This window comes from Erigeron canadensis, chromosome 6 (assembly GCF_010389155.1).
Source record: "Erigeron canadensis isolate Cc75 chromosome 6, C_canadensis_v1, whole genome shotgun sequence".
Taxonomy (NCBI): Eukaryota; Viridiplantae; Streptophyta; class Magnoliopsida; order Asterales; family Asteraceae; genus Erigeron; species Erigeron canadensis.
The window spans coordinates 30,163,130-30,187,319 of NC_057766.1; the positions used below are offsets into that span (position 1 = coordinate 30,163,130).

A 24,190-nucleotide genomic window follows, 5' to 3' on the forward strand; every position below is an offset into this window, starting at 1 on the left:
AGTCATTATATATATTAAATGATGATTTTATATATCTTTTTTAACTTTTTAAGATTTAATTTAATTTTAATAAATTTTAATGATTATTATTTTCTTATTTAAATTTGTAGACATTAATAATTAATGTTTTTAATTATATAATTGTAGAAACCAATATTTTGATATTTTACATTATTTTTCATCTTTAAAATCAATTTTTGATTTTTTTACGATAATCTTTTTTTTCAATTATAAGTTTTTATTAAATTATGTTTTTGTATAATATTGTTATCATATAACGTAACAAAATTTGGTTATAAGTATTTAGTTTTATATCATTAATATTTTATTATTTTTAAATCAATGTTTTGAAAAACTGGACCGGATGTCAAACCGGTCTTCTTAATAAAGAACTAGAAGATAAATATAGAGTCTATAGTAAGCTATCAGAATTATATATCAGAAAAATAATTGTATGAAAATTACAATGATATTATGAAAATTGCTTAGTAATTTTAGTAGACAACTAGATAATTCAAGCAAAATGTTAAAGCACAAATACAATGACAATGCAGACGTATCCGGATGAATGAAAGACATTCAAAGAAATGAAAACTTTACTTAGCGAAACCTCTAATAGATGATGTATCCATTTTTCAATTGTCTAGTGACTGTTAACCGGAATGTAAACAACCACTAATGTAACTTCATCTATACTTCTATATCTATACTTTTATACTATTATATAAAAATTATAACCTATATGTTGAAAGTTTACATAAATGGAACATGCGAATTGACTAGAATACCCTTAATGTAATTACATCATTAGTCCATTATATTAGAAAATATCTCTACTAACTCATTTAAATAAAATATTTTTACCTACACCAATAGATGTCGCCACCATCGTCATCGTCGACTCGCCGCTGCATTACACGAGTACCATGCTCATATTTTTTAGTGGTTTTTAAATCTTACATGGTTTATATTTGTCGATTTATGATAATATAAAAATTTGACATATCATTGATTATATAATAATGTAGTTTGCATACAAAGTAAAACGTTAAAATGCGGAAGGCGTAAAGTCCAAATTAACTTTCACTGAACACCCTAGAATTGGCATAAAATCTTTCCGGGATTGAATAATATTGCAACTTTTTGTAGCTTGACACGGTTTAAAGTCCCATCGAATAAATTTATTCTATTAAACCTCCAAAATATATTCGCACATTTTCAATTTCTACTCATAATATATTCTAGAAAAACATCAGCAAAAAACTTTCCGTGCTTTTACTAGGTAAGAATGAATATAATTAACATTATTGTTTGAATAAATGTAGTTATTATTTCATTAACAAAGTATACATATCTACTAATGTTCAGGCCATTGGAAGGGTAGCGTCAGGATATATAAATCTTATAATAATTATGAAACAAAAAGTGTATGACCAATATCACAACTTAATGTATACGAAAGCTAATGAAGAAACATATAAAAATTAACTATGTATTAATATTGATTCCAGATCAACATTTTTTTTTTCAACTTTACTTAAATAAAAATAGAAACAAAAAATATATAACCAATATCACAACTTAATTAATACGAAAACTAAAGAAGAAACATATGAAAATTAACACTTTATAAATATTGATTTCGGTTTACCTTTTTTTTCAAACTTAGTTAAATAATAATAATAATAATAATAATAATAATAATAATAATAATAATAATAATAAAGATTTGGCCATAAGTTTTTTCTTAGTGTTAAGAATTTATGAAGTTTTTTTTTCTGTGGTATATTATAATAATAATAATAATAATAATAATAATAATAATAATAATAATAAATTTTTTATTAAAGGTTGACTATTTTTTATTAAAAATTTTTTAAAAAAATGAAGGATTAATAAGGAGAGAGTATTAGGATAAAGAAGGAGAATTGAGGGTGTCAAATGTACCATAATCTACTCTGTTAGTTATATTATATATTATTAGTTTTACAAAAATAATCTATATTCTAAGTTCTAACCAACATGAGATCTAGAAAAACTACATTGCACAATATGATAAAGGTATATGATTATATATGTTTATGTTTATATTATCTATATGAACCATCATGAAAAATCGATACATCTAAAATTCGTTTTCTCTAAGATTTTTGCTTGTTTACGCATTTGTTCTATCATGCATTATGAAATAGTATTTTGATCAGCATTTATAATGAGTTATTAAGACCCAATATGTTGGACCAATATGGGTAATGCATGCCAAAAGTTATGGGACTCTTATCCGATAAGATCACGAGATCTTGATTCACGATGCATCATTGACCAAAAGTCAATGACATTAGAAGACGACGAAGACAAAATACGTCCGAACATTATTCTGGATTTCAAACAGGCTTATATATATATAGTCACTACTGATCACATTTCGATCATATCACCAAACTACACAACTAGTTCATTTCTTACAAGTATATAAAATAATGGCAACAATATCCATAAGTCAAAAGTCAACTAACTTTCAACGTCCAAACCATAGCTCGGTGGTTGAAGAGATCAATGGCTTGATTCGAGTTTATAAAGACGGGCACGTTGAAAGACCTCCTATCGTACCTTATGTTTCTTGCATGGTACCCTTGGAGCTCGAGGTTGTAGCTAAAGATGTAACCATAAACAAGTTTACTAACTTGTGGGCACGCGTGTATGCCCCTGCTGGCAACAGGCAGTTTTCATCAACAAAACTGCCGTTGCTAGTTTATTTTCATGGAGGCGGGTTTTGTGTGGGATCAGCTTCTTGGGCTTGTTACCATGACTTCTTGACAAACCTTGCTCGTGTTGCGTGTTGTGTCATTGTATCGGTAAATTACCGTCTTGCCCCTGAAGACCGGCTCCCAGCTGCCTATGATGATGGAGTCAATACCATTATGTGGCTAAAACAGGAAGCGTCGAAGGGAACCATTCATGAGCTACAACGTTGTGACCTTTCTAGCTTGTATCTAGCTGGTGACAGTGCTGGTGCAAATATCGCCCAACATGTCGCGTCAAGACTAATTTCTTGGCCGGTTTTGTCACCAAAGGGGATCATTCTTATTCAGCCCTTTTTTGGTGGTGAATCAAGAACCATGTCCGAGAAACATTCTATACAACCTAGTAACTCTGCACTATCATTATTGGCTTCTGATACCTATTGGCGCCTCGCGCTTCCAATAGGAGCCACTCGTGACCACCCTTGGTGTAACCCTCTTGCCAAGGGTGCACCTAAATTGAGTGCTCTAAGGCGCTTCAAGACTATGATTCACGTGGCCGAGTTAGACATATTGAAAGATAGAAATATAGAGTTGGCAGCTGCCCTGTCTAGCGCAGGCGTGCCAGTACATTCAGCCATCTACAAAGACGTTGGGCACGCGTTTCATATTTTGCATAACTACCCAATGGCTCGTAACCGAACCCATGAGATGATGACTCATATTAAGGCTTTCATTAACCAATAATAGGGTTCTAATTATTAAATTCCAAATTATATACTATATGGTTTGCTAGCTAGTCTTTTCATTATTGTCACGTAGATAGATGTAACTATTGTTTCCTAATCTCACCTCGAGATTTATCGTCATTGGAGTATTTACACACATGTTATTTACATATAATCAGTAAAAGAGTTGTATCACTGACTATCGTCTTTAAACAATGAACTGAGATTTGAGACAAGTCTTTAATTAACACTTGTACGTTCCTGATATATAGACCATTATTTGATGCTATGTGTTACTTATTCCACAAAATTGATGTACTTTAATTGTATGAATTCACAAAGTTTAAATGTATTTACCGTACATATATATTCTAGTTTTGGACTAAATTGGAATGAAAAGTTTTAGTTCCATTTTTGGACTTTTTAACTTTGAAGAGAATATTTTACATTTGGAAGGAAGGCACTTTGACCAAATTAAATCGGATGTGGAACATATTCATTTTTATTTTACTTTTTCATCATATACATCCACATTCTTATTGATATAAGTTCCCTTTTTGTTCATTTATTATATTCATAAATATCCAATTAGGTTAATGGATATCCACTGAAAGTTTTGTCAACAAATTTGTTTGCTTGCACAACATTCACGTCAATGCAAACATTTTCGCGAATAGATATAATATACTAAATATTTAATTAGGCAATTGAAGATTATTTGTCAAGCTATCATATAATCTACATCTATATCTATATTATGTCTTAGTAGAATTGTGATAACATCTATAATTCTTAGAAAATCTCATTAGATATTATTAAACTTTTTTTTATTAATTAATTATTTTTTATCTAATTAATTTATGACATCATCCTATTAATTTTAATTTTTAGTCCCTTCATTAGTTTTTAATATCTATCAAGTCTAATGTAAAAATAAGCCTAACATATAATAATATATTTTTATGATGTAATAAAGGTTGAATCTTTTCTTTTCATTATAGCAACATTGAAAACTTGCCATTAAAAATATAAACATTTTTACAGTACGGTTTTTTATGCTTCATTATGATAATGAACATATATTTACGAAACTTGTTTAGAATACCCTAGTTAAACCCGAGTTAATTAGCTAGTATTATAAATAAAGCAAATAGCTTTGTTTAACATTTTAAGTTTCAACATTTCATCAAAACCAAATTACATCAACAACCTACACTACTCGCCATCACCGCCAACGTCACCACCACTTATCTTTGCCGACATCGCCGCTCGCCACCACCACCCGTCACTACCACCGCCGCAGCCACCATTACATCACCATCGCCACCACCTCCACCACCGTCGCCGCAACGCACGGGTACTGTTCTTGTATATTAAAGTATGCTTAGTTTAGTTGAAAACAATACACAAGATGAGCAAATCAAAATCTGTTCAAATGTGCGCGTGTATATATAGAATAATATTTACTTCTTCCGTTCCAAAATAAATGTCATATTTTGACATTGTGAAGTATCAAAACTTTAAGCGTAAATTTTTTTTGTTTGTGTTATACAATACTTGATGTAAAATATATGGATATATTGAGTTTTAGATATATTTCATTGATTTAAATTTCATTAGATATTATATTATACAAACAAACCTATATACAATCAAAATTAGAGATTAATAACTCAATAAGTCAAATTTCGACATTTTAATTAAGGCACGACGGGGTTATTCATGAATGGGCAAATTGTAATTTATATCGATCAGTTAACGTCCACATCTACATTCGTTCATCAAATTTTTTTCATCCATATCAACTTAGATATACTGTATGGTAATTAGATATCTATGAGGTTGGATGGCCATTACCACGCCTACCAAATTCAAAGGAATCTGTCTTAGCAATATTAGTGGGACACTTTATACGGAGGCTAAAATATCCCAAAGCAAAGCAACATTCTTCAACCTATGATAGAGACGTAGTCAACTGCTTCTTAAAGTCATCCAAGGTCATGACTTTTGTAATTTTGGGCAACTATATACTCGTACTTGAATAATAAGATTCGTAGTTTCGAACCATGCAACAAACTAATTAAAATGGCTAAATCAAACGACGAGGCTTTAGTTTTTGAGAAAGACAGGAGTTTATTTTACTTGGATGCATCCATCTAAAATTTAATGTAAAGTGTCAGATTTTTTTTACCACTAAATATTAAGGGATTATTACTTGTGAAAGTACGTAACTAACTATGACAAAATGTCTATGTTATGTAAAGATCTTGTAAAATGTCTATGTTATGTAATCAACTTTCAAATCTCGATTATTGGATGTATCTAACCAATAAAAAAGCTACACATGACATCTTATATCGTTGCCACATTTACCCGATTACATTCAATAACCAGAATTTGAAAGTTCATTACATTACATTACATAAACATGTAACAAAATCTTTACATAACATAAATATTTTGTCATAGTTAGTTACATTCACAAATGATAATCCCAATTATTAAAGATGGTTTTCAAACTATGCAATAACTATTATAATAATGTTACAGAAGTTTTCACTTCTCAACACTTAACAAATCAAATAGAAAGGATTATTAATCATCAATAGATTCCTCGTTTTATGAATCTCTACGTATCATAATGAAAATTTCATCAATAGAGATATATACATGCATGCCAAGAATTTATTCGTTGATATATAGACATCGTGGAATTTTTAACCAAGCTACACGAAAGGTCATTCGTGTGTGAAAGATCATTCATAATCATATGATTCATATCAATTGCCGTTGTTGCTATGTCCAAAACACGTGCATGGCCAGGGTGATCGGTGATTAGGTGATTTATAGGTGTCCTTCCCACAGCAAGATAGGATTGCGGTGGGTACCAAAATGGTACCGAAGATCAAGGAGTTCCCTCCAAATTACCAATTTTATAAAATCAGTCGGCATCATTTGTTACACCAACCAACTTAATTTGGATGAATTTTAGGTGCGTGCATCTGGTTTTTTAGTGCCTATTATTTTCTGACTTGATAATATCTTTATTCGTTACAGAGAACTTCTAATTAAGAACATACGTGGGAAGCCGGCTCGGCTCATTGATGCTCTTGTAAAGGTTAACACATTCAATTCTGCCTTTTAGAAAGAATCCGGCCAATCTTTAACTATTCAATATAACATTTCAAGTTACGCACTTACGCATGCTATAACCCATTATCATATCTTCAAAAGATTTGCAGAATCGTTATAGAATGAGTTTTTATCAAGAATATATTCCATTGTCTCTTAGTTGGCTTTGATATATATGTATATATATAACAAGAATCAGCCGTATTGTACCTCTCTTCATAGAGGAACAATATAATGAACACGTAAAGATGGAGCATAAATTTTCTTTAAATTAAATAATAAAAAACGATTACAAAACGACTTTCTACATTTTTCAATTTTCCAGACACTACAAATAATATTGCATTTGTTCACATTTTTAGTAAGTGTGAACAAATTAAAAATTTTGTCACGCTTTTTTTGTCTATAAATATATAGAAATGAAAGTGTGTATAAAATTCTCACACTTAAAAGTGTGTAAAACTAAAAGTTCACACTTTTCAGTGTGAACTTTCATAATTATTTTGTAACACCTCATTTGTTCACGCTAACTTTTTAGTTACCGTGGACAAATGAGGTGTTACAAAATAGTTATGAAAATTCACACTAAAAAGTGTGAACTTTCAGTTTTACACACTTTTTAGTGTGTGGAAATTTCTACACACTTTTAATTCTATATATTTTTACACATAAAAAAGCATAACAAGATTTTTAATTTGTTCACACTTATTAAAAGTGTGAACAAATGCAATATTGTTTGTAGTGGATGTCCGAATATTATTATTCGTATAAGCCCATCAAAAGTTGGCCCACAATACTAACAATGGCTTTACTGTTTTAGCAAACTTGGAAAGTTTTCTATAAATATTTCATGGGCCTTATAAGCCCATTTATATGTACCTTAATGAGGACTGAGAGGAGGGTACCACAAAAGGAAAGAAACAAAGAACCCCATAACGGCCTAACGTATTAGCCTCTCCTTAAACCGAAGAGATAAGATAGTGGAACACACCGCCACGTGTCACATCGTCATGGTGGTTAATGATAAGGAATTACATCCTTCGAAAACAGTTATGTGGACATGATGCATGAAGTGTCATGAGCCACATGATCCAATGGCCACAATTACGTAAGAGGTTAAGATAGATTTGATTTTGTCCGTTAGATAGTCAATTTGCATTATATATACAATGTTACAATGGGGACTAATTCATTCATTGGATTCATTGAAGTCCATTCCTAGCTAAGCAAAAACAAGTAAGGAAACTTGCTAAAAATGGCATCCATCTCCTCCTCCGCCGTCAGCACCGTTAGCCGGACCACTTCCGCTCAAGCTAGCTTGGTGGCCCCATTCACCGGTCTTAAGGCCAACACCTTCCCCGTCACCAAGAAGGCTAATGACTTCTCATCCCTCCCCAGCAACGGTGGAAGAGTGCAATGCATGAAGGTATACATAAGTTACAAACCATATATCTATTGCATTACGTATATAAACATATATACTAACTTTTTATATAACAAAACAATCTTATACATAGCTACATTTTGTGAATATGTATAGGTGTGGCCACCATTGGGTTTGAAGAAGTACGAGACTCTTTCATACCTTCCACCGTTGACCGATATCCAATTGGCTAAGGAAGTCGACTACCTTCTACGTAACAAGTGGGTTCCTTGCTTGGAATTCGAAGTCGAGGTCTATATCTTATATATCCCTTTTATTTATTACTCGTATTATAATGTTCCAAAATAATTGTCCACTAATTAAATACCATTAATATGACACGTACATTACTTAGAATTATAAAACTTAATCAATATCTAGACAGCATTTGATCATTCCATAACATTTTTGGTTAGATCATTATATATATACTGACTTTGTGATATACTATGTATATATAGCACGGTTTCGTTTACCGTGAGCACGGAAACACCCCCGGATACTATGACGGAAGATACTGGACAATGTGGAAGTTGCCTATGTTCGGGTGCACTGACTCAGCTCAGGTCATTCAAGAGCTAGCCGAGTGCAAAAAGGAGTACCCAAATGCCTTTGTCCGTATCATCGGATTCGACAACGTTCGTCAAGTGCAATGTATCAGTTTCATCGCCGCCAAGCCCCCCGGCTACTAAGCAATAATGCATGCATCATTCACCAAAACAGTTTTTCTATATTTTACCAAAACTTTCGATTAAACACCTCTTATTATATAACAATGAGTAGGGTTTTTTTGACTGTTTAGGGTTTTGTCATTTTTTTTCTTATTTTACTTCCCTTTAAATTTATCATCATCATCATTGTTTCTGTTTCATTTCGTTGTTTGTTTCCGGATTTCCGATGAAATGGATAAGAGATATCGTATAAATAATAATACGGGGTAATTGCTGTTTTAATTTTGATATATATGTAATATCTACTGCTTCTACTATACATATTAATTATATGCATGATTTTGCCTTCTTCTCTTAATATATCATGCATACTCGTATTGCTTAATTAAAGCATCTTAATTATATTTACATTTTGTCTAATAAATAAATTGACTAGATAATCGTACTAGCTTGGAATGCAAGCTGAAAATTCAAAACTTCCTATTTATCGTCATTAAAATCTAGTAGTAGTATACGTACACAAATTCATATAACGGAATCATTGAGACATTGGAACGTTTTGTACTATCATTAAACATATTTAGTAACTACTACAATAGGTTGTTCGATCAAACACCCAAGTTGCTTAATCTTTATTACATTATAAAACATCGATATCTCATATTTTTTTCAATTAAGAACTTGATAACATCAAAATATTCATCTGTTCGTTAACTTAAATATCTTTCATTCTAATATACTTATAATACATTAATACATTTAATGAAATTATTTTAGTATATATATATCCTTCGACCTTTAAAATTCTTATACTGCCTCTTTTACATCAATTACTCTTACATACCACACCGCTACCACCGTCACTTCCACCCGTCACTGCCATCATCACCATCACCAATGTGCCGCCGCCACAACTGTCGATCACACCGCCTTTATCACACAGACATGCTTCTTGTCTTTATAAAGTTCTCAGCGTAGTGGCAATTTTATTTTTAAGTATTTAACCAAAGGGAAAATGGGTCAAGACTCATAATGCTTTCCCTACACACTCATAATTCATAAGCCCCTAATATATACATTCTCGTCCTATATGGAAAGAAGAAAAAAACATTAATTAAACTTTTAATTGATTTATTAAATGTCCAATTGTTTTAGCCTAGTGGCGACAGGTGTGATAAAAAGACCTCTGGACGAGTATGTTATGGGTTTAAATGTCCAATTGTTTTAGCCTAGTGGCGACAGGTGTGATAAAAAGACCTCCGGACGAGTATGTTATGGGTTTAAATGTCCAATTGTTTTAGCCTAATGGCGACAGGTGTGATAAAAAGACCTCCGAACAAGTATGTTATGGGTTTGATTTTCACTACGGGGTTTTTCTTAATTATTTGGGTTTTCCTCCCAGTCGTATTAGTTATATGATTGCATTGCAGTCATTGAAAACAAAAGATGGGGTTGTGGTGAGAGATCGTAATTGTTTTTAAAAAAAGAAAAAAAATTGATTTAATAAATAAATGCCCAATCAAAAATCCGAAATATCTTGTTTGTCGTTACTCCATTTTGAACATGTCTTGCTTGTTAAGTAGCTGTCATCATATGAGAGAACGCATCTACTAACGTAAATTTGATTACCGAGCCTAGCTAGACTATATGTGTTCTAAGTCGATAAAATCCATACTTTCGACAAATACTTTTGATACCCCACATGAATTGAATGACGATCAATTTCAAATAACTAACAATCAAACCCTATAAAAGATGAGCTGTCAATATTCAACCAATCTGAAAACCAAGATAAATTAGGATATTCTTGTGTGTTCTTGACCTATCAACCTGCTAATCCGTCAATTTACAAAACTTTTTTTTTTTTTTTTGTCGGAATAGGATTGAAATTTTGAGTCGTAGGGTCAATCCGTCTACCCGATATATTTTTAAACTATTTTACATACATTTTATCCTTAAGTCATTTTAAAGGAAAACTATTTTCCAGTTAAGCTAACTTAAATGTTTCGAATGAAACTAATTAGAACTTCATGAAAATACCACAACTTTTCATGAATCAGCTTAAGGTCGTAAACCAGATTCAAAACTTTAAAGATATGTATGTGTTATGATTTGAACCTTCACTCTTAAAACATACTCGGTCATATATTATGCTATACAGTATACACTTATAAAGTTATAATCCATTATGGCATTATGTTATATTTTGTTTCTACCGACCATTTTCTTGGAAGCTATCATCTCATATTCTCTTTCCTTTGTTTACAATGAAATTTTATCCAACTAGTTTATATAATTATATTCAAGGGACCATAATTACTTTGCCTAAACAAATTCCAAATTCCAAATCCATGGTCACCAATATCAACTATATTTATTAATTAATATTGGATTTGGTTTCTAGAACAACACATGGCATCTTTAAATATTGCAAATTTTACAACCAAGACCTCTTTTTATTATGGTAACCATAACAAACATCAAACCTCATCTTCATTTCCATCAATCTATCAACTTTCTATTCATTTTTCTTAAACAATAACCTCTGTTTTTCTTTTTCTTCTTTTTTTTATCATTAGATTGTAGGTTTAGAATATTTGTTTCATCAACAAAAAGAAGAAAAAGAAGATTTGAAGGTGTTAATAATAATAATAATATGTTAAAGATGGAAAATTTAACACCTGAATTGAAAGAAATACTTAATGCCAACATGGATAACGTGCAAGAGAGGCGCCGTGCACGTGAGGCTTTTAAGGATATTCAGCTTAACATTGATCATATTTTATTCAAGGTAATATAATATTTAAATATTATAATCACACTTTTTTGTTTTGTATGTATATTGGTAGAAATAGCATTATTAATCTTCTATGTTATCTGTATTGTTTTTTTATTGAATTTGGTGATGGGTAACACAAGTAAAATGTGATATGAGATTGATTTATTGGTGGGATATGATGTTGGTGAATGCATTTATTGATTAATGACAATAATAAATAAGAAAAAGGCAAGAAATTTGGGGAAAAAACATGTGGGGTTTGTTGGTATGACATTATTTTGATTTGACAATAAACAAAAGTTGCAATCTTTTTGTGTCATGCTTTTATTGCAGCAACATACCTGAAAATCCCAGATTCAAGATTGTCTGATTTGCCTTAAATGGAATTCTAAGGAGATGTCCTGACTTAGTTTATTTTGATAGATAACAAAAGTTGCAATCTTTTTGTGTCATGCTTTTATTGCAGCAACATACCTGAATATCCCAGATTCAAGATTGTCTGATTTGCCTTATATAGAATTCTAAGGAGGTGTCCTGGCTTACTTTATTTTTGGCTTATTTGTGTCCGGGTTATTTTTGGGCTTACGAGCTTATTTATCGGCTGTAGTTTGTTAGTTATGAATGACAAACATGTAACAGGAAATAAGATATAGTAAATCCAAATAAGCCAATAAGTATTCAAAATAAGCTAAGCCAAACACGCCCTAATTGAGTATTTACCTATGTTGTTAGGAAGATTTTTAACTAATGTAGGGATATAAAGCATGTGGGGTGTGTATGTATGGTTTTATGTTGATTGGTAATACACAAAAGGTACAATCTTTTGTGTCATGCTCTTATGCAGCATACCTGAAAATCCCAGATTCAATATTGTGCCTAAATTGCATTGTAGGGAAAGCTTGTTGGAAATTTGACTATTTTGAGAAAATGAATGATATTGGAAATTTTTTTTGATTTTAGTCTTGTGTAATTAATAAGATGAAGGTTAATTTCTGAAAAAAGACTACATAAATATGCCTTAAAAGGTATTACCATAAAAAGGCATGTGGCCTAGACATACCGTGGCGGCAACCCTACATCCAACAGTTTGTGGGTTAAGGTCCCATCATAGACAATTGTATTATTATGCAGTGATATGTGTGAAATAGTTGTCTTTGAGAAAGGGTATTACGGGGCAGTAGCGGATGTAGAAAATCATATTCGAGTATGCGATTCCTTTGTAATAAAAGTATACAATATGCACTCTCCATATTTATATTATACTTTTTTCAAAAACCAAAAAATTAACACTAGGATTTTTCTTTGGAGGGTGTGCAAGTGCATACCCTCATTACTAAGTAAATTTGGCCCTGGTGCTGGGTTAATGGAGAGAATCCTTGTTTAGGACTCCAGGCTACCCGGGGAATTCAAGCCTTCGCCTTTGACAGCATGGCCTAAATAGTATTTGACACTTTTTTTGGGATGGAATTTATGAGACTAGAGCCTGGGATGTTATGAATATGATATGGTTCTATTTGGTGTCAAGAATTTCTTATTTCATATGGGGTCTGGTTTAGGATCCGTGGCTAGTAAGCATAGTCTACAGCCTCTTGAAGAGCCAGGTACCCTTCAAATAACACTTACGTTTTCTTTTTTGAATGTTTTACAGACAAAGTATGTTGGATTGAAGACAAAGGAGGTAAAAGCATTAAATTTGATATTACATATTAAGTTTTTTGTTAGATGAAGATGGTTTCTTGATTATGCTTTTCTAGTCATATGAGGTGAACTCTAAGGGGATTGAAATTTTCTCAAAAAGTTGGCTTCCGGGGACAGGTTCTCCTAAAGCAGTGGTTTGTTACAGCCATGGTTATGGAGACACTTGCACATTTTTCTTTGAAGGTGCGTGTTAACAATTAATAATAAAAGTCGTGGTGTTGAAAACATCTAGAGTTTCAACAAGTATTGTGCTGCTTACAGGAGTTGCCAGAAAGTTGGCTTCATCTGGATATGCAGTTTTTGCATTGGATTTACCAGGATTGGGTCTTTCGGAAGGTCTTCATTGCGATATTCCAAGCTTTGATGGTCTAGTAGATCAAGTCGTCGAGCATTATTCAAAAATTATAGGTATAATCTTTGGAGATATGAGTGTAGTCTACTTATGTTTATTGATTTGAATCATAAGTGGTGAATGGATGTGCATTTTGAAATTAATTATGGGATATCATGTGAGATTGAGTTATCAAACATTCAACACTCAATGTTTATTATAATATTAATATGTTTTCCAAACATTAAGAAGTGGTTTTGTTCAAGTCGTGATAATCAGATAAGGAGTGTCAAAACACAAATCTAACTACCCTCATAGTCATTATGGTAATTGAGTTGATGCTATCTTTAGCTGCTAGCAACTAACCATATTCTCATCATAATTTTCGGGTTGTAGAAAATCCAGAATTTCGTGATCTTCCAAGATTCTTGATGGGTCAGTCGATGGGGGGAGCTGTGGCTCTGAAGGTGCACTTGAAGCAACCTGATGTCTGGAGTGGTGCAGTTCTTGTTGCCCCAATGTGCAAAGTACTATTCTGCCTTTACATACATATGCTCTGATATGTGTATGTAACAACTCTAATTAAGGGTATTGTAGATTGCAGATGATGTAGTCCCACCATGGGCGGTAAAAAAATTTCTCATTGGTGTGGCAAAAGTCCTTCCAAAGTATAAACTTGTTCCACAAAAGGATCTGGGTGATATGGCATTTAGAGACCCGAAAAAGAAGCCCCTGGTTTGTTCACCTTTACTGATTAACTTATTATGTACTTCCTAAATTGGTATTAACTGTTTACCATATGCAGACAACCTATAATGTTATTGCTTACAAGGATAGACCACGTTTGGGGACGGCTCTGGAGCTCTTAAACACGACCCACGAGATTGAAAGTCAACTTGAGAATGTATGTATTCTTGAGGTTTGGATTTGCATTTTGACTTTTTGAGAGCAATTATGCTGTCAACTTGAGAATGTATGTATACTTGTAAGTTTAACGCTTTGCAGTTTCTTATTTCTGATAAGACTCATTTTTGTGGCGGCTTCTTAGACTTATGAGCTAATCATGACTTATAATTGCAAAATAAGCTCACAAGTTAAAAATAAGCCACAAAAATGGGGCTTATCAAACATAAGCCAATAAGCTAAGCCATATACCCCCAGGTATCAAATTCATATATTTGACCCTAAGACCCTTAAATAATCAGGTTATGAAGATACAAAAATCATGATTGTCCCAAGGTCTTACCGATAACCAACAAAGCTGTCGGTTTTAAACCCTAACTAATCTGATATGCAGAAGCATAGTCTCTTCATCCAAACATTATAAACTAATTAGTATGAAGACAATAACTACTTAAGTATATATCTTTCATGTGTTCGTGTTGTATATTGTGGCAGGTTTCATTGCCATTGTTGATCCTGCATGGGAAAGCTGATGTAGTGACTGATCCAGCAGTCAGTAAAGCTTTGTATGAGAAAGCAAAGAGTCCGGACAAAAAACTTAATCTATATGACGATGCTTCTCATTCCCTTATGGAAGGTGAACCTGATGAAATCATTCTTAGCGTTCTTCACGACATTATTACATGGCTTGATGAGCATAGTGCTAAAAAGTAAACCATTTATCAAGAAGAAAATAAAGGTCACATTTTTGTTACAACTGAAGTACAAGAAATTCTGAAGTGTAAATTTTATTTAAAAAAATAAATGTGGTAACGCCCCTTAATTATTTCTTTGTAAAGCATATATTATATATCTGTAGGTTCTTCCATAGCAGTGTACAATTTTTGTTGCACCATGTACAGTTGACTTAACTATAACAATTAGCACTTGGCTTTATTTTGCCCTACTGTGCTTTGATAAAGAAAGTAAGAAACTGATTTCTTTTATGGGCTTGTTATTGTTAAGATTTATTTTACACACAGGCATACACATACGAATGTTATTTATATGGTTTAGCTGATTGGTTATATATCTGGTTATCGGAATCATTCTTATATTTCCATGCCAGAAAATTTTTGTGTGCATGTCCTTGATATGGATTTTTGTCAAATTATATGTTTTCCTTTTTCAATTGTGCATAGCTGGCTCAATCGAAATTAATCTATATCTATCTAATAAAACAAATCATTCTTTTTTTTTCTTTAAACTTTTTACTTTTGAAAAACCAAAAATACCATTCTCTTTTATTCACTAATTTAAATATCTTCATTTAATATACCTTTAATGAAATAATCAACATTTAAAATAACAACAATATCACCTTTAACATTATCACTATCCCACCGCCATCGTATTACGCGGACATAAGTCTTATGCCCTAGTTTGAAAACTAAAGCAAGCTCACCTCACATATTTTAAAATTTCATAGTTACACAACCAGTTTAAATTTTGAAATCAAGTAATTCACTTGGAGTAACATTTTGGAAGCGGCTTTTCCATCCAATCAACATTTTGTTATTGTACGCTACATTTTAGCTAGTATAGGTTAGATGTGATGAGTAATTTTATCGTCTACCAACCTTGTGCCTGTTCCATAGCGTTCTGCTTGGCATTCAAGATCTGTAATCATGATAGCATTGAATAACGTAACCCACAATCATGGCGTGGTATCAAACAACTATGATCCAATATGTCGTAAAAGTTGAAGGAAATTAGGAAAATAACAATAAATGTTATGCTTTGGGTCAGCTCTTATGATTCCCATGTACAAAATTCAACCTCCTATGAGTTATGGATCGGAATGGCAAAGGGCCCTACTTATAAGTTGAAAGCTCTTTTGTTTTGGTAAATATTAATACAAAATTACTTCATGGAATTTATGCAAACAGGTGTTAACAATGCTATATTGTGGAAATAGCAAACAGAAACTGTACTGGTAACAAATGTTTTTTCGTTTTAGCAACAATTGTTTGTACAGGAACTTTTCACCATCATGATGCTTCCAATTTCTCATAGTAAGAGGAGGAAACTTTTCACAGTTGTTTACACATACCCATCTCATCTCCGGAACATAGATTGACCCGTGCCCTGTGCATCCATTGGCAGCTGCATATATCTTGGCTTGTCTGAAAGTTAGTCCTAAGAATAAATGAATCACTAATTCTGCAACACTTGTTCCAACGTCCTCTTGTAATGTGCATAAACGTAATGATACTGTAACACAAGATAAAAAGTGTTTACTAGCGTCTCTAGCGACTGGTAAGGTACTCTAGATGAATGCATTTGCCATATCCTAATATTGTTTTTAAAAAAAGGGGGCACAGACAATGGTATATCAAGAGAGCATACATTAACATACCAATTGACAAACACGTCAGTCTCAAGTACTTCATGTTGGAAGAGGAGACCTCAAATTTTGGTCCTCAAAAATCCCGTTTGTAAGATCAGTAACATGTACATTATCCTTTTTCCCACGTTCCAAAGTTGTTGCTTCATATATTCCTACAAATCACAAAAAACGCTGTTAAAATTATGATATGAAAGAGAGAAAAGAATAGTAGCTGAAATAATCATAATAATGAGCAATATGGAAAGACTGATGATATGTTAAACTGCGTAACAGAATTATATACTCGAATGCAACATTAAAAGTGATGTCTTTGTACATACCAAACCCTAACAGAGTACAGCAAATTAAAAATCCTGGTAACGAGAAGTCCATTTTGTAGAAGATTTCCATAACAATCAAACATCCACCAGCAACCATTAAATGTCTTGGAGATGAGAAAACCATATGCAGCCTAAAAATGATATTCACAACACTAAGACTTTAGCTCGACACTAAGATTATAATTACTATCTTAGAAATGGCAAATGAACATAAATTAATACCTTTCCTCAGCGATGTTGTCCACATAAAATATTAATATTATGCCAAACAGAATGGTACTTGTAAAAGCCCAGGCAGAAAATGGCAATTCTACATTGGTCGAACCCACAATCATGTCCCACATGGCCACGGGAAAGAGAAAACATGTTGCAGATGCGATTGTAATGGCATGAAGCCTTCTTTTGAGTTGATTCTGTAAATAAAAAATGGCAGTAAGCCAGCATTCATAAACTTAATTATAGGGGTCGGCCACTAGATATTGCACGAATAAGTTTATAGAGTTGAGTAAATACCTTGAGTGAGGTACGTCTAGTGATTACCCTTCTCAATGCTGATAAGATTCCAGCAAAGATAGGAGCTACCATGCTCCTCATATCCAACAATCGCTCTGTCTGATCCTCACTGTCGTGGCTATCATTAAGTGGTATTTTCTAGTTAAGTCCATCATAAAGAATAAAAGTCCATCCGAATATCGCTAATTTCTTAAAAACTACAGAGTATCAGAGTTCAACTAAGAGAGGATATAGAAAGGAGAATATGTGGCCATTGCCCATCCTTGAGACAAGAAGTAGAAAGATGCTAACATCGCAAGGAGCCCACCAACCTGATCAGCAACGAGAACTTAGTGAACTTAGTAACAAAAAATTAAAAGGACTGAAGTTATATACTATATTTTACCACACCAGAAAAAGAATAAAGGTCTTATAATTATATCACATTTATGTATAATCTAGAGTTTAAATTTGCCATATACAAAATGTGTCAGTATAGTCATCATATGTTACTGATGTATTTGTTAGTAAATAATACATCCTCACAATTTCTCAGATATTTGCATATGTAACATTACCTTTTTCCAGATGTGCCCTTTCCTGCCATATAACACTGCAGAAAGAACTCCAAGCACGGCCCCTGAGTATTCTGCTAAAATAGCCCTGAAATTACACTCGATACTTAATATGTCAACACCAAACTGTCCAAACAGCACAACATAATGAATACAGCTAAACAATGAATGTCGGGGAAGGATTTCCTTTTGTTGGGAAGCCAGAAAAATAAGCATCTTGATATCAAAATACACCATAGATATATATATTTGATCTGCCAATACTTAAAAATAAAAGGAACAGAAACCAAAATGAAGGAACTTTGAGTTCATGTTGCAACTTCTGCACAGCAAGTCATTATAGGCTACTTTATGTCAAGGATGTTGCAAAAAGATTTAATAAACCATGTACGTTCTTACACCTGCCAGACGTACTGTTTTTTTTGTGGTTTGATGTTAGTTACATTGGTCTATACAAAACATATGTATCCTATACGCAATCAATAATAACTGCTAGTGCACCCATAATCCCTAAAAAGCATACCAAAAAATAACGAGGAAAGGTAACTTTGCCAGGTTTACCATCAAGCAGCAAAACCTACCTGACAGGACCACAGGATTTAAGGCCTATTCCCCACAAAATAAAGTATAAAGCTGTAATCCCGCCATTAATAATAGAAGGTACGACCTGAAAATAGGAAAATTTTATCTTATGTTAGAGCTTTCTTAATATAAAAATAAAAAATAAACACCCAAATTACACCTTAAGAGCCAAGAGGTTATGACTTATGATAACCTGGTTATCTTGTTAAATTGTTAAAAGTGTAACTCAGTTTACCTGTGTGTTTGAGAGTGGTCTGCCCTTCCAAGGCTTTTGCAGAATTAAAAAGATTATGGATGATGGAACAAGACAACTGAAGATAAAAAGTACAACAGAAGTTCCGGTCTGAGACAAATATCTGTACATCGAGTATACCGACCATATCCTCAAAAAGTTTCCAAAGACATGGATAACTTGCAAGGGGGTGTGCCTGTTATACACACATTAAAGAGTTACAGTAGCAATGAAAGGCAACAAAACTATCAAATGTCCTGTGGCTGTACCTTAGCTACATTAGCAATACCAGATACATATAATAACACAATTAGCACCAAGTTCCTAGCATCTCCAGGCTAAAGGATCAGGAAAACATGATTACATGTGCATCAGTGCATGCAAGCCCTAGGCTTGTTTCCCTTGTGTGCTATTTCAATTGGGATTGATATCGGGAACATTAAAAAAAAAAAAAAAGACAGTCCCTCATTATAAGGAGTGTTACATGAGCTACCAATTAACTTGAATACCTGGGAAGTATTGTTCTTGTTAAATTCAAAAACATATCAGTATCATTACGTTTAGCAACAATAATGACTACAAATATCAAGATAACTTGTAACTAGAACTTCTTTGATAATTTCAAAGGAACAAAGTAGCAACATGCACAAAACAGAAACGGGCAACATATTAATAAACAACTTTAAAGATGCAATATAGAAAAAAAACTTGTTTATTTAACATCATATGTTTTTCATCAATGGTCTCAAAATCGTAAAACAGCTGATACGCTCGTGTAGCTCCATGTTATTAAAATGACGATCTTATACGGATACTGATAGAATACTCACCGTGATATTTCGGTCACTAATCCATGGAGTTTTTGTAAAGATTGAAAACGCTTAGCAGTGTGTTATGAAGTGTTAGGGCTCTGAATCATGATGTGTGTGTGTGTGTCACGCTGAGCATATGTTTTGTCACCATCTATTGTCCAAATTAGCTTTTTAAAATTTAACGTTCAACCGTTGGTAAAATTAAACCTCCGTTCCATGCACGCGTACGCTACATATGTATAAAGCTATCTCTATTCTACGCTAATCTTATATAAAGACTTATTTGGATAAGGGGGGGTTACCTCACAAGTAAGCTCAAAGAACACTCGATTTGTATTGAAACAAATGACACAATGACCTTGCCAACTAAATCACACGGATTGATTTTTCTCAAACACATTTACTAATCCAAACTTCATTATCTACTTGACATTATATCATCACCAACAAGCATATCGAACACGATTTACCTCACACATCGAAACCGCCTATATCTATAACTAACTTAACTTACATTTTACTTCATTTTATATCCAAATCAAAAGTGATTACGCAACATTCATGCCAACAAATAAATTGTATAAGTATTCACATTTGTATATATTCAATTTAGCAGAAAGTGGACTTGATGATAGTAATTTGAAAATTAAGCAAAATTAGGGTTTCGAATACCTGAAATTAGCCGCTGAAGAAGAAGATGCTCGATCTTCGGGATTATGATTTGGGGACATCATCCTTATTATTATTATTATTTAATTGCAAATTATTCTATTCTTTTATAAATAATAATAATGAAATCTCAATCAAAATTATTGACAGTTTGAAAATTAGTGACGTGGTCGTCTTTCTAACTCGCACACAGAAAATGATTAATAAAAATAATAATTGCAGAAATTTCAGAAACGAAATTGGAAGTCGTGAAATACAGACGACGACACTCTTTCTTTACTACATGAGATCGCATCTTGGGCCTTATTGTAGACTTTGTTGTTAACTAGTTGGGCCTAAATTTGGAAGATACCCTTCCAACACATGGGCCAGCTGAACTAGGGGTGTTCATCGGTTCAGTTTTTGGTTATATAGTCTATTTGGTTCGGGTTTTCTGTTTTTTTGCTTTTATTTTTCAAAACCAAAACCGAACCAAAACCTATTTTAAAATAAAAAACCAAACCAAAAACCAAATATGAAAACACAGATTCACCATTTTTTTGTCTAAGTTGTCTTTAACCAAAATAGGTTCATAATTTCAATTTTCATCAAAGTAGTAAATTTAGACTTCAAGCACCATATGGATAAATAAGTAATATAAGTGAAACAGCTAAACTCTTGTTTGTCATCATTATTAAAAATTATTCATCAATTTTTCATTGTTTGTCAGTTGAATTTTTCAAATTTCATAAAAAGTTGATATAATAAACAAATAGACATAAAAAGTAAAAAATGCATTAATAATTTTTCATAAAAAAAGATATGTATTAAATATATTTAATAATACATAACAGTAGTATAAGTTATTCGGTTTTTTCGGTTTAACCAAATTCATTATCCTTTATCTATAACCAACCAAAAACCGAATATATAATTCGGTTTCGGTTTTTTAAACGGTTCAGTAAACAATTTAACCGGGTAAAAACCAAACCGCGAACAACCCTAACTTGAACACCGATGAGAAATGTTTTAAATACTGGCATATACCGATCGGTATTCCTGGCATTAGAGAGTTCTTTGACATTTTAAGTCCAGTATTTTTACTACCATAATTCCATAAATGGTTTTATATATGAGAAGTAAAACTGTAAATTAGCAAATGAAGCTAGCTCAACTGGCAAATGTATCCCTAGTTTTCCCACAGGTTTTGGGTTCGACTCTCATGAGTGACAAGTTAGTGGGTTTTTTCCCCTGAATCACCTGTAATGGCTTATGGTCTACATCTCGTAGTCTAGAGTACGTGCAGAGCTTTACCATTATACAGTGAGGTATTCCTTGACATCAAATACCTACTAACTATTAAAAAAAAACTGTAAGTTAAAAGTAATGAATAAATTAGGATAATAATACTCAAGGGTACAATAGTCAATCGCATCAAATTTCGATACCCAAATAAAAAATCTCGGAGTAAAAAGCATGTGCCTTTATTTTAATAAAAACCATGTCTATAAAAAGAGTATTTCAATGTATAACATTTTAAAATAATACTTCCTCCGTCTAATTAGAAGTGTCCTACTTTAAATATTTAAATTCTTAATCTTTAAATTTTAACTTTAAATATATCTTTTTGTATTATATAAAACTTGATGAAAATTATATCATTGAAAGCAATTCTAAAATATACTTAATTCATATAATTTTTATATCATCTAATACTAAGAAATTTATCTAAGATTAAAGTTATAAAACTTAAAATTTGAAAAATCAAAATATAACACTTTTAATGAAACGTAGAGAATAATTATTATGGTATATAATAAAATATTATCATGATCCTCTTAATTAATTTACACATCAAACATTCCAACAGCACAATATGTAAGTTAGTACTTTATATAAGATATCAGATAAGAACTGATACAAGTACCATTAATTTTAACAGATATACAACAATTATGCACGACTAGCTAATTACTTACATCTACTTAAATTAATTATCCGAAATTGAGTTTTGAATGAATTACCTAACTATATTATTTATATCAAGTAAATTTATGCAAAAAGTGTTTTGGACTATAAATATGATTGTTTTTGTTTAATAATTGAAAAAACGTAAATTTGAAAAGACAGGTACGTTTATATTTTTTCAAACTACAATTTTAAAAATACAAAATCTAAATTAAAATGCATGTGCAAGCACCCTAAATAGCATAGCTAATAGCCTAATACTCGTAGTACATTAACGAAAAAGAAAAAAAAAACTATGAGAAAATGAGTAATTATAATGTGAATAATAATTTATTTTAATTAAATTAAAGTCTAGATGGATCAAAATTTTATTTAAATTATTCTATTTTATTACACCACCAATTCATTTGTTTATTAGTATTGTTTTTTAATTTTATTGTTGTGAATGAATCTTAATTTCTAAAAAGAAAATTAAAAATTAGTATTAGTTTTTTTAATTTTATTACTCCGCGTACAAACACTTCACGCGGTAAAATAATCAAATATTAGCTTTACATATACGCAGATTATTAACCAATGTATATACCACTTACATCAACATTAGATTCAGATACAAAATTTTCTTCTATCTCTCTACGACTCTACGGTATGTTACTTTCAAAGTTTTCTTGCGTTTTATTTCGATGTTAATTATTTTGTTTTATGTTTTTGGAATTAGGGTTTTATAATTTTTATCGTATTTAGGGTTTGCATTGAGCCTGATTAGTTTCTTGATATTGTATTTTATAAGTTTGTTTTTCTCATCGATTTTAGATTATAAATTTTTTATGATTCTAGGTTTTTTTTTTCATGATACATCTATATCTATATATAATATATATCATTAAATAAAACAACTTTTATTAACAAAACCCATAATCTACACTCAACATTGTCGCCTATTAGTTTTTAAATAGTTGATTGGTTTAATAAAATATATTGTATATGGTATCTTGAAAAGAGTTGTATTTAGTTATAACTTTTTTTCCTTTATTTATTCTTTGATATGATTTGTAATCACATCTTCAATCATTGTCGTTTATATCGAAACACCATCAACAATCACCTTATGTGCAATACTATCGCCGCCTATAAATCACGATGCCTTTAATAGTTGGCTGGTTTTTTGATATAAAACGGTAATTTTGGAGACATGTTTTTCATGTGATTAATTTGTTTAGGTTTTCCCTGAATTTTGTATACTTAAATTTTGTATTGATTCTGGTTTTGCCCACAAAAGCATTGATTATCTCTGTGATTTTTTCACAGTTTGTTTTATTTGGTTTTTCTTCCGTATGCATATATTTTTTTTGGATACCATTTATTTCAAAGAATGACCATCAACCAAACATGGTATCTTGAAGTTGGACCTTTTTTTTTTGGCAAAAATGGTATCTCGATAGCTTTCGCAAGTTGACTGGTCATTGCGTATCAATCTTCATTTCATAGCTTTCGCTTGGTCCCTTTCTATGATGTAAACGATTGGCCCTTTTGTCAGTGTGCTCTCTAAAGTAAGATTCAGACCCTTTATTTTAGTATGCTTTTCGATGTATCTAAGGACGCTGCATGGTAATCACATTGATGATTTACCATGTCAAATCAATGTATGGTAGCTAGTGCCAAAGTTTTCTTCTCTGTACCTACGAAACGTAAACAAAACAATCCCAACCCCAACCTTCTAGTATGTTTAATGATACAAATAGTCGTCCCTTAGAGACATGTTTTCT

At 31.9% G+C, this 24,190-nt stretch overlaps 4 protein-coding genes across 6 annotated transcripts; 3 read left to right on the forward strand and 1 right to left on the reverse strand.

Moving 5' to 3' along the window:
- The first annotated feature begins 2,456 nt into the window (after nt 1–2,456).
- LOC122606007 (probable carboxylesterase 17) lies at nt 2,457–3,696 on the forward strand. Its single transcript, XM_043778977.1, has one exon. It carries the CDS (start codon nt 2,481–2,483, stop codon nt 3,486–3,488), a length of 1,008 nt encoding a protein of 335 aa, XP_043634912.1. The 5' UTR covers nt 2,457–2,480; the 3' UTR covers nt 3,489–3,696.
- A 4,089-nt stretch (nt 3,697–7,785) lies between these two features.
- Nucleotides 7,786–8,977, forward strand: LOC122605012 (ribulose bisphosphate carboxylase small subunit, chloroplastic). The gene is made up of 3 exons (XM_043777876.1): nt 7,786–8,027; nt 8,142–8,276; nt 8,486–8,977. Exons 1-3 carry the CDS (start codon nt 7,857–7,859, stop codon nt 8,714–8,716), a joined length of 537 nt encoding a protein of 178 aa, XP_043633811.1. The 5' UTR covers nt 7,786–7,856; the 3' UTR covers nt 8,717–8,977.
- A 2,106-nt stretch (nt 8,978–11,083) lies between these two features.
- Nucleotides 11,084–15,301, forward strand: LOC122603504 (caffeoylshikimate esterase). 2 transcript variants are annotated; one of them, XM_043776224.1, is made up of 9 exons: nt 11,084–11,159; nt 11,275–11,486; nt 13,123–13,152; nt 13,229–13,355; nt 13,434–13,580; nt 13,900–14,030; nt 14,101–14,238; nt 14,309–14,476; nt 14,902–14,986. In XM_043776224.1, the coding sequence occupies exons 1-8, from the start codon at nt 11,108–11,110 to the stop codon at nt 14,447–14,449; spliced, it is 978 nt and encodes a 325-aa protein (XP_043632159.1). In that variant the 5' UTR covers nt 11,084–11,107; the 3' UTR covers nt 14,450–14,476; nt 14,902–14,986. The 2 variants fall into 2 exon arrangements, with proteins under 2 accessions (XP_043632159.1, XP_043632158.1); XM_043776223.1 differs by having other exon boundaries at nt 11,093–11,159; nt 14,309–14,407; nt 14,902–15,301.
- Nucleotides 15,302–16,297: 996 nt separating this feature from the next.
- Nucleotides 16,298–20,707, reverse strand: LOC122603455 (zinc transporter 5). Of its 2 annotated transcripts, none has more exons than XM_043776165.1 (10): nt 20,481–20,707; nt 19,000–19,192; nt 18,764–18,849; nt 18,186–18,270; nt 17,861–17,939; nt 17,629–17,759; nt 17,338–17,528; nt 17,116–17,246; nt 16,795–16,947; nt 16,298–16,659 (listed from the first exon to the last, which is right to left on the reverse strand). In XM_043776165.1, the coding sequence occupies exons 1-9, from the start codon at nt 20,540–20,542 to the stop codon at nt 16,835–16,837; spliced, it is 1,071 nt and encodes a 356-aa protein (XP_043632100.1). In that variant the 5' UTR covers nt 20,543–20,707; the 3' UTR covers nt 16,298–16,659; nt 16,795–16,834. The 2 variants fall into 2 exon arrangements, with proteins under 2 accessions (XP_043632100.1, XP_043632099.1); XM_043776164.1 differs by having other exon boundaries at nt 16,805–16,947; nt 20,481–20,704.
- Nucleotides 20,708–24,190: the final 3,483 nt, after the last annotated feature.